General features: G+C 57.9%; 2 protein-coding genes across 16 annotated transcripts; one reads left to right on the top strand and one right to left on the bottom strand.

The window, feature by feature from the left end:
- Window positions 1-48: 48 nt before the first annotated feature.
- Leng9 (leukocyte receptor cluster member 9) lies at window positions 49-3,024 on the top strand. The gene has a single exon (XM_006995871.4). It carries the CDS (start codon window positions 1,506-1,508, stop codon window positions 2,970-2,972), a length of 1,467 nt encoding a protein of 488 aa, XP_006995933.3. The 5' UTR covers window positions 49-1,505; the 3' UTR covers window positions 2,973-3,024.
- Window positions 3,016-14,272, bottom strand: Leng8 (leukocyte receptor cluster member 8). 15 transcript variants are annotated; one of them, XM_076568695.1, is made up of 17 exons: window positions 14,136-14,272; window positions 12,408-12,500; window positions 11,615-11,786; window positions 11,177-11,284; window positions 10,077-10,187; window positions 9,110-9,362; window positions 8,773-8,914; window positions 8,348-8,551; window positions 8,071-8,121; window positions 7,683-7,961; window positions 7,452-7,592; window positions 7,047-7,332; window positions 6,518-6,619; window positions 6,366-6,434; window positions 6,137-6,266; window positions 5,848-6,055; window positions 3,016-4,256 (listed from the first exon to the last, which is right to left on the bottom strand). In XM_076568695.1, the coding sequence occupies exons 2-17, from the start codon at window positions 12,443-12,445 to the stop codon at window positions 4,094-4,096; spliced, it is 2,457 nt and encodes an 818-aa protein (XP_076424810.1). In that variant the 5' UTR covers window positions 12,446-12,500; window positions 14,136-14,272; the 3' UTR covers window positions 3,016-4,093. The 15 variants fall into 15 exon arrangements, with proteins under 15 accessions (XP_076424810.1, XP_042126193.1, XP_076424789.1 ...); XM_042270259.2 differs by lacking the exon at window positions 14,136-14,272 and adding an exon at window positions 13,626-13,763; XM_076568674.1 differs by having other exon boundaries at window positions 3,016-6,055.
- Between the last annotated feature and the right edge of the window lie 795 nt (window positions 14,273-15,067).

Here is a 15,067-nt window from a genome sequence, read left to right as displayed (position 1 = left end):
CTCCCACAGACGTATTCATTCTTCAAATATTGACCCAGTCTCACTGCTAACCTGGATAAAGTCCAGCCCCCATGACTTGCTTAGCACCACCCACGGTAACATTTGGCTCGAAGAGTCGCAGGCGCCTGGCCCTCCACATCCCCACCAGGTGCACTTTGATCGGGCGGTGCCGCTCTTTTTTCTAGGAATGGCTGCAAAGAGAAGTGGTTGAGGAACCTTTGGAGCATGCGGGGTGTGGTCCCCCGTGGGGAGAGCCTCTGGTCATACCAAGGTGTGTCGCCTTGAGGGTGGCTGTTGCGTCACAAATCTGGGCACAAAGTTAAACCTGAGCCCACAGATGTCCAGATGTTTCAACATCCCAGAGGTGCGGGGCTCCCTAGGCCTATATCGTGGACTGAGGATGGGGCCAGATTCTCAAAGGTTCCCAGAGGGAGGGACATTTAGTATTAATCACGCGGCTTGGGGAGGGTCTATCTTAGGTCCCTGGGGGGCGAAACCAACTTAAATTAACCGGACCAGAGGCAGAATAAGGTCTTCTGAAGTTTCCAGAGGGGTGGGTCGTATGTGTCAACCCCTAAACTGGGGATAGGAGCAAGACCCGTACCCCACAACCAGACTCAGGTAAAACCACTGAACCTTGGCAAGGCCAGGGTAAGGCCAACTAGACGCGGGGCTTATGTAAATCATTAAGGTGGGTTGGGGCCAAGGTAAGCCACGCTGCCTGCCGGAACAGGACTTTGCTGATAGTGAGGGATCAGATGTAGGTCAATGGTATGGGGACTACACTCTTTAAGGCCGGTCGAGGGCGGGGCAGGATACCTGAAACACCGCCCCCACCTCCACCCCCACCCCCGCCGCAACACACACAAAGGGCGCTGTGCGTGTAAATCTTGTGCTGCGGGGTGGTAGGGGGAGGAGGAAGGGCAGGCTCCCTAGAGGTCCTGAGAGAGGGACTGGGTACAAGCAAAGCATTTGGTTGCAGAGGGCCGCGATCTCGTAGCCCCGCCCCCAACCTCAGGGGTAAACTATTTGTGAATCAGCTGGCTGGAGAGGAGGCCTTGCTCCAAGGCTCCCTGGATGCTCTGAAAGCGGCGGAGTACAAGCACAAGTATTCGCAAGGGGTGGAAACTGTCTCGCCAAGGCCCATAAAGGGAGGAGCACATATAAAGTGGTTGGATGGGATGGAACCTGCCTTCCCTGAGTGCCTGGGAGGATCTGCACACTAGTTAATGGGCTGGTTGGGCCGGGCAAACTCGCCAAGGCCCCCGAGGGGAGGGACACATGTAGCTCATCTGGGGCGGGGCAAGACCGGGTTCCCAGGGAACCAGAGGCCGGCTACATGTAAATAAGCTGGGCGGGCAGGGCCGGGAGCGCCGGAGCCAGTGGGACACTCCGAGGTCGGGCCTAGGCTATCGGCCTCCCTCTAGGTGAGGCAGGCGGGGCTCCTGGCGCCACAGTTGGGGCTCAGCGCGGTGGACGGAGGCTGCCCGGGGTGCTGCGGTACCATGGAGGCCGTGGCCGATTCCTCCGAGGGCCCCCCGGCCTGCCGCTTCTTCCTAGAGGGCCGCTGCCGCTTCGGCGCGCGCTGCCGCCAGCCACACCCCGGGGCCCCAGCGCCAACCCCCGAGGTCGCGCGGCCCGAGGCCGGGTCCAAGAAGCCGGCGCTGCGCACTGCCGCTGACGTCATCCAGCGCATCCGCTGGGACCCGCGCCTGGACCCCGCCGACTTTTCGGTGGGCTACACCGACCGCTTCCTGGGCGTGCAGGAAGAGCCCTTCTGCGCCTTCTGCTGGGACGAACCGCTGGCAGCGCTCGGGCCCGGCGTGTTGGCGGTCCCGCAGCACCGCATCCGCTACTTCCGCTTCCGAGGCCGCCTAGTGTGGGACCGTGCCTCTCGTACTGACCTCATTTTTGGCTCGGGTTCTGTGACTGGACGGGGACCCACCATCCTGGACGCGCTGGACGGCGGGGACGAGTACTGGCCAGAGGTTGCACTAGAGATCCCTGACACAGAGAAGACAGGGGCAGCTTCCGAGGTTCGGGACACCCAGGACGCTTCTAGGGAAGAGGATGGAAACGCGGCAAGAACTGGGCTTGGTTCGGGCTTGGAGACACCCAAAGAGGGCGGGGCAACCAAAGAGAGCAGAACTGAGCTTGATTCGGGCCTGGAGACACCCAAAGAGGGTGGGGCAACCAGAGAGACCGTCCCAAATAGGACAGCAGAGTCAGGAACACCAGACCCAAAGGAGTGCTTCATGGGACTAAAGGAGATCATGAACTCACTAGAGACACCTGGAGCCACACTGCTTCCACAGTGGCAGGCACAGGCCATGGAAGCTCCAGGGCTTTCTGCTGAACAGATGGAAAGTGAGTGGGTTCCAGGAGCTTGGCCTGATGAAAGGAACCCCCCTCGACAGCCCCGGCCCACACATTTTGTGGCAATGATGGTAACAGAGCCTGGGCTGAAGGCGGAAGTGGTCAAGGCCCAAGAGCATCTGGTCCGGATTGCCCCTTCTTGTGCGGCTTTCCTTGTACCTGCGCAGGCCCTGCACCTGACAGTGGCCTTGCTGAGGCTGACAGGCCCTGGGGAGGAGGCCGCAGCAGCTGGGGCTCTGCGGAGGGCCCTCCTGAAACCAGGGCTTCAGGTACCCTCTGAGCTGCAGTTCAAGGACTTGGTTCTTCTGGGCCATCATGTGCTCTGTGCCACACCCTCCCCCACACTGGCAGGCATGGCCCAAACTCTGAATCAGAGGCTAGAGGCTGAAGGGCTGAGAGTGGTGTGGCCCCCAGGGGGACTACAGCCACACCTCACCCTGGCCAAGGTGCCACACGGATCCCAGGTTTGCATCCCAGAGCCTGGGTCAATCCTGAACCAGGAGCTGGGGAGGCAGCCCCTAGGGAAACTCTGGCTGTGCCGTATGGGCAGAGCAGGGCATAGCTACCTGGCCCTGGCTGAGATTCCCCTAAAGTGACCAAGGCTCCAAACTCTGAAGAAACAAGCCAAATAGAAACAAGTTCTCTCTCTCTCTCTCTTTAATTTTGGTTTCAAGCTTCCAAAATGTACTGTACTCAATGCTCAAGGAGAATGAAGGGAGGGGAGGGGAGAGGTGGGGAGGGGAAGCAGGGAGGCATCTGGAAAAAAAGCAGCCTGACAGTCCAGCTGTTTGCAACCTCATAGCACATCCTCCAGTTACATGGCAGAAGAGGGGAGGGTGAAAAGAAAAGGGGGAGAAAGAAGAAAAATAACTTAAACACACACACAGAGAAAAGAGAAGGAAACATGACGTGAGCTGGTGATCCATGAAGGCAGAGGGGAGGAAGGAAAGGAGGGTAACCATTTTACCTGTATTGAACCAGGGAGCAGGGAGGGGAAAGGAAGAGGAGGGAGGGAAGGGAAAAAAAATCAGAAGAAACATTGGGGCAGAGGGAGGAAGGGACACGGAGACAACTTAATACAACTTGAGTAAGACGAGGCGGCCCTGCCGGCATGGTCCCGCGAAGGCCTGGAGTCCTCAGTGCGGTGTGGGGCTGGTCTGGCTGTGTTGGTGGTGCTGGCTGGCGTTTCTGGGGTGAGGGGTCGAAGGTGGGGCATAGTCTTTAAGCAGCTCCCCTCACCCCAAACACTGAGGCCCCAATGGCTGGGCAACAAAAGTCTATGAAGAGGCAGACGAGGCAATAGATGTGGCTGGCTGGTGCCCCGCTGCAGGCGGGTGCGGGCTGGACGGCCTGTCTTCTGCTGGCCCCCCAGCATGGGATGGGCCAGCACGCAGGGTCAGGTGCTGGAGTACGAGCTCGAAAGAGAGAGAGAAAAAACACTGAGACAGCATTAGTAGAGGTGAGAGGTGGACACAGAACCTGTAGTCCCCACCCCACCCTCCTCCACTATACTCCCAATTATCCCTCTGAGACAAAAAATAAAAACGTAGAAAAATCTCTGTACAGATCCCCGGTGGGAAACGGGGGTAGGGACGCTGGCTCTTCCTGGAGCCCACTCCCCACAAATTAATTTACAACCCATGTCCATGGCTCAAAAACACAATCAGCAAAGGCGGCTCTGGGCCCCAGCCCTAACCCGCCCGTGCTCGATGGGTGCTCAGAAGGCTGGCAGCTGCGCCAGGCTGAGGCGGCAGTCCACGCTGGAGTTGTCCGGGCCCGTGTAGGACAGGCCCAAGGGCTCTAGGAAGGCCCGGCAGGCGGCCTCGCCCTCGAAGGCCAGCTCGGCCTGCAGGTAGGAGACGGGCAGCGCAGGGCGGAAGCTATGGAGACAAGAGGAGAAAATGATGAGGCAAGCAGACAAGGGAGGGCCCAAGAGCAGGGAGCAAGGCTCCCCATCCGGGCTCCCACAGTTTTCCTCAGCAAGGAACCTGCTGGCTTCTGCAGCCCCTCCCAGCCTCCCCACAGTAGGGGCTTGGGGGGGGCCAGGGATGGGGTTGGTAGCCCCAGTGCCCAGCTGCCCCCCCTTGCCCACACTTACCTGTCCAGGAAGGAGGGGGCAGGAGGGAAAGGGCCCAGCTGACTCCTCTGCTGGCTGAGGGGCTGGAGCCAGACAGAGTAAGTAGGACAGGGCTCAGAGGGTAGGGACAGTGGTGCCCCCCACTCCAGGACATTTGCACAGAGTATCATACTCGGCAGTGCTTCCGGTTGGCACTAAGACGTCCTAATAGTCTACATGTCCTACTAGTTCTGGGGACATTCTACTACAGGCCACCACAGCCCTTCAGCCACTTGGGAAGTCTCACCAAGTATCTGGAACCAGGCATCCTATGGCCCTGGGACAGGGCAGCCTCCCCCGACCCGTCTCTCTCAAGTGGCCTTACAGGCCACGGCAGGGACTTGTGTACCAAGAATGGCTGTGCCAAGTTCACAGGGAGGTGCTGTGAGGATGCGGTCAACACAGGCCAGCGCCCTGAGCACTCACAAGGACCATTTGTGCTGTGCAGCCACGGCTGACTATGAACAGACAAGAATCACTTGCACCACTGAGGCTTGAGGGCTGCTCACTGAGGGGCCCACTGGACCACAAAAGGCTGACAGCCCGGTGCTCACTCATCTCAGTCACATCTGGAGCCATATCCCCATAGCCCCTCCCTTGGGTTGAACTCACTAAAACAAAATCCTACAGGTTTCCTGATGCACAAGTTGCAGGTCCCACCATAACAGGACTACTACCTTAGTGAGAAAATGCTGTTCAGTTCGGCATTCAAGGCCCCTCGAGACTGTTCCCAGACCTCTTGACCAGGGTTTCTCAACCTTGGCAACGCTGGCACACACTACTGTGGGCCTTCTGTTGCACAGCATCCCTGGTCTCTACCCACTAGGTGGCAGCATCATCCACACCCATGTGACAAGCAAAAATATCAGGGGACAAGGGGCGGCACATCTGTTCCCCACAGGGACAAGCCTCATGTCTGATGACCAGAGGGCCTTGCAATACCACCCTCTGTGCCACAGGTCCCCAATCACACTGTCCCAAAAGACTTCTGGCACTCAAGAGTGGAATGGGCACAAGGCCTCATCTCAAGAGACCGCTGCAAAGAGAGCCAGGCTACTCTTTCTGATGTCAGGAAGAAGAGCAGCAAGTAGCTGCAGGCCAAGGCCAGGACAGCAGAGAACCAGCTTCCAAGCTGACATGAACAGAAGAGGAGGAGTGCAGGGAAGGAGAGGGCACGGTACCAGGAGCAGTGAGATGCGAAGAGTGGGAGAAAACCCAGAACTGAGGGTGGCTGAGGAGGAGAGCACTGAGGGCCAAGGGAGGGACTCCAGCAGAGGAGCTGAAGCATGACCAGGATGTGGAGGGGGCGTGGCAGGGCCACAGCACAGAATGCAGCAGAGTGCAGTGCCACATACGTTTTGATCATGGCCTTGAGGGCGGCCTTGCGCTCCCGGTCTGCAAACTTGTCCACAAGGTAGCCTGACATACAAGGTGCATGGCAATAGAGCCTGAAGAAGCGGTGGTAGTTGCCTAGGGCCCAAGCTGCCCTCAGTGCTAATGCATGGGACACACAGGGGTCCGCCTTCAGCTCCCTCGTGAGGTACGCCAGCTCCGTAGTGATGTCTGCACAGGAGAGAAGAGGAGGTCAGGAGGCAGGGCGCCACCTCGGGCAAGGCCCCCTCCATCTTGGGATGGGCCTCTCACCTCCAGAGTTCTTGGTGAAGATGTAGTAGAGGATTCTGTATGCAGTAAATTCACCTACGTTGCCTGCCAAGTTTTCCGCATACAGCGACTTGAGCTGTGTCTGGCACTGGTTGAATTCTTCATGGTCACCCTGAGTAGGGAATGGAGGGAGGGTGTGAGGAACAGGCAAGCACAGGCGGTTTCAAGAGAGGGGCGGGAGCCCCATGGCAGCCGCCTAGCTCCTCCCTACCTTCTCCAAGGCAATGCGGGCATGTGTCTCATACACCTCCACAGTGAACTCGGTGCGGATGCCTTGTACCTGGGCAGTGGGAAAGAGCTGTCAGGCTGAGCAGAGAAGGGCAAGGGGGCCCCGACCCAAAGCCTTCTCAGCATCTGCCTTACCGTCAGGTCCTGCCGAATAGACTTCATCTGCTCACAGGCGAAAGCGTAGTCCTGCTTCTCCTTCCAGTGGGACTTGACCATGCACAGAGACTTCTTCAAAACCTGCAGGGAATGGAATCAAGGCTGAGTGCAGAGACAGCTGACCAGCCAAAGCCACTGTGTGGCTGCTGCTCAATGAGAGCTGCGTACAGCCCGCATCATCAGTGACTCACCACTATGAACAAACAAGATCAAGCCAACACAGCAAGACTGAGTGCCCCACGACTTCCTGTTGACACAGTGCTGTGCCATCCTGGAACAGAATAGCTACCTTTCACAAGGCCACTGGCTCCAGGGTCCCACATGAAAGTCTGCCTCAACTTTGCTTGTAGTAAGGCTGACGGTGGTCATGCTATACCCCAAGTGTGAAAAGCCTGCATGCTAAGGTCTTCTCATAGCCAGAGCTGCCACCTCAGACACCCCACATGTCCCCTGCTCCACCCACTACATTAGCTCCCTGGCTTAATGGTTACCACTGCCTGGAACTTACAGAAACAGGTCGCACAGTGGATGGGTCAGGGGCGCAGGTCAGTCGAAGATAGTGCTTTGTGATGTCAGGACAGGTGCCCACAATCTGCAGCTCCTGCCAGTCAGGGTCAGCTCCACTGCTTTCCAGGTTACTCATCTGCAGCACCAAAGGTTCAAGGCGCAGGCGGCGTGAGTGCCCGTGCTGGAAGCGGGCTGCCCTCTTTTGCTTCTTAAGCTCACGCTCTGGGTCCTCACACTCCAGTGCTGCCATCTTCTTGCGGCTGCGTTTAGTGGGAGCTAGGTCGTGTCTGGGGAGAACGTGTAAAGAAGGTCAATGTCTTTAGCTGCTCGGAAGGCCATCTACCCCACCTGCGAGACCCAATAAACTCCACCTATGCCCAGGAAGAATTCCCACTCAAAGCCTCACCTCTTTCCACGCTGCGCCCTGCCTCGGCCCCGATCCATGTGGGCCCCACGACCACCCCGACCCTTGGGGGGTGGGTTCCTGCGGCCTACAGGGTGACATTCATTCCCCGAGTAGGAGCTGTCAGAGTCTGAGTGGGAGTCACTGAGTAAGAAAACAGAAAAGTCAGGCCTGGACCACAAGGGGTAGGCAGCAGCCCCCTCCCAGTTGCCCTCCAGCCACAAGCCTGCACACCTTCTCCGGAAGTGGCGGGTGGGGGACCTGGATGAAGAGCGGGAGCGCGAATCTGTGCTGGAGGAAGAGCTGTTGTCCTTCATGAAGACGTTGCGGTTGCCGAACTTGGCGAAGCTGCTACCCCGGGCTCGGCCAGCACCCCCAGCCCCAGGTGTCCCTCGCTGGGATTGGGCACCCCCGCCCCTGGTCACCGAGCCTGCCCCCCTGGGAGGGTGAAGGCTGCTAGGGGCCTCCCACCGCTTCTTCTTGGGGCTCTCAGCCACAGGCTCCCTGGTCAGCCTGAGGATATAGCAGGGCAGGGCATTACCAACCAGCCACCAACCTGCAGGACTGCAGACCCCACCCTACGGCCCAGGGCCACAAAACCTCAGAAGGGAGAGGCACTTACCCCGGCAACTCAGCCACTGTGGTGCAGGAAAGGGACCAAGCCCAAGATTGTCTGTGTCCAGGGGATGCTCTTAGCCATCAAGCCACCCATACCTCCCCAGCAAGTCCTGCCTGCTCCCCAAAACACCAACCCTGATCACTCCTGGGCCATCCACCCACCCCACAGGGTCCTGAGATAGAGCTGTCAGTGTTCTAGCTCATTCCTCTGAAGCTGCTGGGTTTTGAGGCCCCAGCCCCCAGCCCCCAGCCAGCAGCCCCACTGCGTCACCCAGACTGACCCAGGCAGAGGCTCCCGGCTCCAGTCGATGGTGTAGGCAGAGCCGTCCTGGAGCCGGGCCTGCAGCACCTCCTTGAGCAGCTTCTCTGTCCGGTCCTTGTCCTCTTCTGATTCGCAGGCGGTGAAGCACCGCTCCACGTATTCCTTCATGTCCTGCGGCCAATCATCCGGCTTCCCAGACAGGTTTCCTCGGCCAGGAGGCCCACTGTGGGAACGGGAGGACAGATGAGGGCACTCGGGGTGAGGTGGGGGACCACCACGTCACAGCAGGACCTTCCCTGTGATCTGCGATGGCAGCCCTACACTGTACATTTCCAGTGTTCCCTTCGCCTCACGAGGCACTCGGAGCGGCCCCTAGAGAGGGGCCCTGGAGTAGACATCGCTGAACGCAGAGCATGTGCAGGCAGGGCCGGGGATGAGAATCACCTGTGGCTCTGAGCTTTCTCAGAGTTGGGCTGGGGGCCGAAGCTGCTGTGCTGACCCTCTGCACTGGAGCTGAAGTTCTGGTTGGTGACAGCAAAGGGCCGCTTCTGGATGTTGAACTTGAGACCTCCAGTCCCAGGGGCTGCTGTGGGAGGACAGCAGAGACTGGAGTTAGGCCTTCCCCAGACACTCTGGACCAGGTCCCTAGCATGACCGTGTGTTCCAGAACAGTCTTCCCCAGACTAGGGCCTATCACAACACCCTGGTGGAGGACCAGCCACTGTGTGGCTCACGGCCAAGCCCCAGCTTCCTGACCATCAAAGGTCTTTCGTTAACTCACGTTTCATGCGAGTCCACAGCTGCTGGCCCTTCTTGGGCTTGGCAGGCTCGCTGTAGCTGTGCGGTCCATAGGTCTGCCCCGTAGGTGCCCCTGCCTGGCTGTGCTGAGTGCCTGGGGCTGTTCCCGACTGAGGGCCGTTGCTTAGACCATGGGTCCCATGCTGAGGGTTTGAGGGCTGAGGGGGCTGGGCCGCAGGGAGCTGCTGAGGGGAAGCCTGGTAGGCCATACTCTCCTCCATGCCAGGGACTGGAGGCTGTGGGAAGAAGCAGAGGCTGAGGGCAGCCGGCAGCATTCGGAGGCTGGATCACGTGGTACTCAGTTCTTACAGCCACCTTCTTCAGTACTAAACACTACAATCTTCTGTGGGTTACAAATGTCCACAGCCTCAGCTACCTCGGGCAGCAGCCACCATCACTGCCCACCCTGGGGCCTGACTCCACTGAGGACGCAGTCACTAGGGTTCTCTCGAGCACATCACCACTCACGACAGCACACCTGCCGAACCCTCTGACGAGCCACTAAGGTGCAGAGGTCAGGGAAGCAAAGCAAGCACTCAAACCCAGGTCAATGTACTTCCCATGCGCCGGGGACACCCCCCACTCCTCTAGGCTGCACCAGATGCAAAGGCGTCATGGAGGGTAGGTGTGAGTGTGTGTACACCACTTGCTGTGTGTAGGGGCACACTTGCTCCTGAATGCAGTTGTGAGTGCACATGCTGGAGGAAAAGAGAAGACAGACAAACTACAAACTACTCCTGCCATCTCCCCAACACTACAGCCCCTTGGCCTTGCCCAGTCTCCAGCCCATTCCTGTTTTAAAAGCTAAGCTTTTAGATCAGGAGCTGCTCGACAGGAAGGAACAGGGAGGAAGCAGCTCTGAAAGAGTACAGACCATTCCTGCCTGCGAGTCGTCTCAAAACCCGGGCTCCTGCGCCCAGCTGACCGGGAGCAGCGAGCTGCAGCATTACCTGGTTCAGAGTCCCTTGGTGCTGGGGAGCCGCCGGCTGCTGGGCTGTAGCTGAGCCGTAGGAGCCGGCCATCCCATACTGGGACGGGGAGCTGTAGCTCTGGTACATGCTCTGCCAAGGCACAGGGAGAGCCGGGGTTAGTGAAGGCTGCCCATGCCTTCGGCCTCCCTTGGAACTGTGCTCAACTCAAGAGGCTATAGAAGCCAGGCCCTCGTTCTTTCCACCACACAAATCTACCAAATCATCGATTTTCAAAAAAATCAAAACAAAACAACAAAAAAAACCCCTCTTCATTCCACTCACGCCAGCACCCAGAGCTCTTGCTAACAAGTGGTGAGACGTAGTGAGTGCCAACATTTCTAATGCTATGATAGAGAGGCAGGCGGCGGCGGACAGGGACAGTGGCTCTTCCCTTCGATCACATGATTTGGGAGGCAGGGTGGAGACAGGTGGGGTTTCTGCGCAGTTTGAGGCAAGCCTGATCTACATAGCTTGTTCCAGGCCAACCAGGGCGACACATTTAGACTGATCTTTAAAAACAAAAAATAAATAAAAAATAAAAAGGCAAGCTTGTTGTGGTGGTGTGCACTTAGGAGACTGAGGCAGGAGGGGAGTTTGAAGCCAACCTAAGCTAAATAGAGAACTCTGACCCCAAAAGAAAAACAAATCCCGGGCTTCAGCTACCCAGCTATCAGTGTAAGTGGGTACCATCCCACAGTAAGCAGCATGAAAGAAAACGAGACAGAGAAGAGAAGCAGGAGTATGACTTGAAGAGTGTGGCAATGGGAGCTCTGAAGATGCTCTCGGGGCAGCAAGGAACGCTCAAGTGAGCACAGTCAAATGGAGAGCTGCAGCAGGGCAAAGCACAGGTGACTGGGATATGCTAATGTCCTGGGGTCTGGAGGGAGGCAGTGAGGATGTGAGCATCCACAGCTGGGATGGACCACGGCCAGGTCAGATCCTGAGAAACCTGAGCAGGAAGCCGGTTCACGTTAGGGGCTCCTGACAGGTGTCTCAACTCCGCTGTCTGTCTTCACTCCCACTAACCATTCCCCAACACGGACAGAGGGCTTGCTCTCGCCCAGCAGCCGGGTACTCACCATGGGGTAGTAGTAACTGTACGGATAGGCGTAGTTGTATTGCTGGTACCACTGGTAGTACTGTTGCTGCTGCTGCTGTAAAGCTGAGGCTTCTGCCTGAGAGACATACTGTGGAGACAGAGGCATGTATGCGTCAGTCAGTACCAGCCACAGGAGCCTACGGGAACTACAGTCCCAAGAGGGAAGGCCTCTACTGCAGAAAAGAAACAGAGTCCATGCCTGACAGTAAGAGTAGGCTTATGGGAGATGGGGCAGGCCTCCCTCCTTAAGATCATTCAGGCCCTGGCTGACTCCAAGTTGTTGACCTTTCCCTCCATCAAATTAGTTAACAGGAAAACACATTTACAGTCCCCTAAGGCATGCCATCCTCTGGAAGCCAGCATCCTTCCCACCCTGAGCAACAGCCCCGCCCCGCCCAGCGGTCCCCGTCCTTCTCACCTGTGCACTGGCCACAGGTCCACTGCTGCTGGCTTTGGAGCTGCTGGCAGCCCCTGCTTTGCTGATGCTGGCCAGGGCCTGGCGGGCCTTCTCCCACTCGGGGTTCTCGTGCATGGGAGTCTCCATGCCATTCTCTCTGCTGGCCCCAGCCACCATGCCATACTGAGAAGACCTGCAAAGGTAAGACAGAGTTCACCTACCGCACACAGGTAGACACGGCAGCCAAGTTCCACAGCTAAGCTCTCTACCTGCCAGAGCCCTAGTTGAAGCTGGCACACAGCAAGTGCCAAGCAAATGGAAGGCTGACCAGTGTGTACAGAACCTTACATGACCTATGGCCTTAGGAGGACTCATTTTTTACAAGCAAATGAATTCTGATATGGCCAACTATGGAAAAAAGAAAGGAATTACTAAAAGGACAGTAAGAGAGGCTGAGAGATGGGTCAGTATTTAAGAGCATGTCTGGTCCTGCAGATTTGCAAGTTCAGTTCCCAGCACCTATTGAGGTGGCTCAAAATACCTACAACTCCAGCTCCAAGGAATGTCATGCTTCTTCTGGCCTCCATGAGTGTGAACAACACTTACACACACACACACACACACACACGCACACGCACACGCACACGCACGCGCACGCGCACGCGCACGCGCACACGCGAAAGCTCAGAGGGGAAGCTTGCCCCTCCACCCTAGCCCCCGGGATTTGGATTTCTTCTTCTAAGCCATGTGAGGTCCCACTGAGTCTTGCTCCTCTTTCCCATCACAACGGCTGTGTTCCCCTAGCCCTACTAACCAATCTGCGCTGCGCTGATCACCCACGTTGGCCGCCATCTGGACCTTGGGGTGTAGGGAGTGGACCTCGGGAGCCAGACTGCTTTTTCACTGTCTATAAGAAAAAAGATGAGTTAGACCCAAGGAGGAAGAAAGTAGATCAGACCAATAAAAGGACAGCAGGAAAGAGAACATCTCATAGAAGCATTAGTAAAGAATGGAAAAGAATCCAGGCACTCTTGGGAGTTCAAGGCTTGCCTGTGGTGCATGTTGAAATCCTATCTCTAAAACAAACAGCCAAAAGAATCAGAGGGAATTCCTAATGTGGAATGAAGACCCTTAAGCATGAAAGCAAGGAACTGGACTCCCTAAAATGCAGGATGTGAAAATGAAAAACAGACAAGATGATGAAACTATCGTTAGCAGAGTGGATGTGAGAGGAAACCAGGCTGAGGTGGTGGATGGGGAGACCTCAGTCCTGGGCAGAGGATCTAAAGAGAATTCCTAGAGTATTGATACAGGTTCTGAAAGGAGCAGGAGGAAGGCACTCCAGTGAGTAAAGTCCTAACTATCAGTGAATAAAGTATTAGCTAACAAGTTTGGCAAGAGGGAAGTTTCTGGGGACACACTGAGGAGCATAGGGCTGAGATTGGAGGATGTCAGCAAACAGAGCAAAGTTTCCAAAGAAAAAGGCGTCTCTGGATGTCCCACTGAGGAGCAGCAGAGTGGAGGAAGGGGAGCCTCTCCCCATGTGAAGTCACTCGCTGTCAGAACCTGAATCATCAGGGTCCTCAGAGAACAGAGAAGAGACTTATATAGGATGTACCTAGGAGCAGGAGCTGGTCTGGAAGAAATAACAGACACTCCCTTGGGTAGGTGTCTGCAGATAAAAGCTTCAGAATGCCGTGGGAGACCCACAACACTTTTAAGAAACCGTTAAGGGTGAGGGGTGGGCGACAGGGCTCCAGGGGCCCAAACGATAGGGTTTACAGCAAAGAAGCCAATGAAGAACCCGAAATCTTACAGGAAGCCTTGGGGACACTGACAGTCCTCAAAGACCTTAAAAAACAAAAACAAAAACAAAAAAAAGACAGACAGACCGCCGCTGGGTGGAGTCAAGGGGTCGACATTAGGGAAGCAAGTGGGAGAGCCTGAGGCTACTGACTGGTATTAGGAGTTTGGCCTAGGGAGCAGGGGTCTGATGGACGAGGGCAACACAGACTCTTAAGCTCAGAAGCACCTGGCTGTCCCGCAGGCATGGGGGTCCACGACACCAGGTGGAAACAGTGGTCGCCCTGAACCCAAGCGACCTTCCTTTCCTCCACCCCCCGACCCCACCGACGACGGCGGCGGCCAGCCCCCAGCTCAGCCGCGCCTGCGCACCACGCCGTCGCGAGGGTGGCCTCTCTGGGTTGCCCTGGGCAACGCAGCGGCCGGCCGGCGTAACAACAGGTCCCTTGGGGGCGCCAGGGGAGCGCCTGGGGGGCTCCGGGGACCGCGGCGTTGCCAGGGACCCCCCGGGCAGGGCGGAAGCGCGTGCGCACGCGCAGTGGCGCCGGTCTCCGCGAGCGCAGAAGACACGGGGCATGCGCGGAGCCGCCCCGGAGGCGGCCACACCCTGCGCAGACGCCGGGTGCGGCGTCGGTTAGCCTCCACCCCGGCAGGCCGGGGCTCGCGGGGCGCGGGGCCCGAAGGCGTCGCGGGGCGCGGCTGCCAGCCCGCCCGCCCGCCCGCCACTCCTCACACTCACCACCAGGACCGCTCACTCTCCGGGCTGCGTCACGGGCGGCCCAAGGCGGCGGCGAGACAACCGCGACCAGCGCTCGGTCACCGGCGGGCTCCTCTGGGGCGGCTGGGACGTCCTGGCCGCGGCGTGATGACGTCACCCGGACGCCCGTGCCCGCCCCGCGGCGCGCCCAGCCAATGGATGCCCCCGCTGGGCTTGCGCCGCCCTCCGCCCCTCCCGCCCACGCAGCTGCGTGGGGGCGTGGTCGGCCAGCCGGAAGCTGGGCGTGGACGGTGGCCCCCTGGGGACAAGCGCCGTAAAACTCTCCCGTCCAGCAGCCTAGTTTTGACTCAGTCTCTGTGAACCGTAGTCATTTGCCCTAAAAAACTATGGGGACAGGCGTTGTGAGGCTGCGCACAGCGCCATGACGTTAAAGAACAAAAACCAAAACAACAACAACAACAAAGAAGCCGGGCGGCGGTGGCCCACGCCTTTAACCCCAGCACTCTGGAGGCGGAGCCCGGAGGATCTCTGTGAGTTCGAGGTCAGCCTGGCGCACGCCTTTAATCCCAGCACTCGGGAGGCAGAGGCAGGCGGGTACCTGTGAGTTCGAGGCCAGCCTGGGCTACAGAGTGAGTTCCAGGACAGCCAGGGCTACGCAGAGAAACCCTGTCTCGAAAAAAGGAAGGAGTGGGATAAGGATGGATCTCCCCTTGGTAGGCTTGCCTAGTGAATAAACCTGGAATGGCTCACCTGGCGTGGGGAACAGTGAGTGCGAACCCAAGGAAGCAGGAAACAACGCGTCGCTTGAGGAAGGGGAGTAGCCTTTGAGCTATGATGCTGGAGAGGTAGCCGGGGTAGAGGGATGTGTAGGGAGAGGGTGCTTGCAGAACCTAGAAGTATGTGCGTATGTGCATGGGTCTGTAGATGAGGCTGGCGGGGAACTCCAAAGAGAT

Source organism: Peromyscus maniculatus, chromosome 1 (genome assembly GCF_049852395.1).
Source record: "Peromyscus maniculatus bairdii isolate BWxNUB_F1_BW_parent chromosome 1, HU_Pman_BW_mat_3.1, whole genome shotgun sequence".
Classification (NCBI taxonomy): domain Eukaryota; kingdom Metazoa; phylum Chordata; class Mammalia; order Rodentia; family Cricetidae; genus Peromyscus; species Peromyscus maniculatus.
This window is presented reverse-complemented; position numbering and strand designations above follow the sequence as displayed.

Coding starts and splice junctions, on each gene's coding strand:
- Leng9 (XM_006995871.4), top strand. CDS start 1,506: ATGGAGGCCGTGGCCGATTCCTCCGAGGGCCCCCCGGCCTGCCGCTTC.
- Leng8 (XM_076568674.1), bottom strand. CDS start 12,445: ATGGCGGCCAACGTGGGTGATCAGCGCAGCGCAGATTG. Junction 7,593..7,682: donor ACCCGCCACTTCCGGAGAAG/GTGTGCAGGCTT, acceptor TTTCTTACTCAG/TGACTCCCACTCAGACTCTG. Junction 6,620..7,046: donor CCACTGTGCGACCTGTTTCT/GTAAGTTCCAGG, acceptor CATTCCCTGCAG/GTTTTGAAGAAGTCTCTGTG.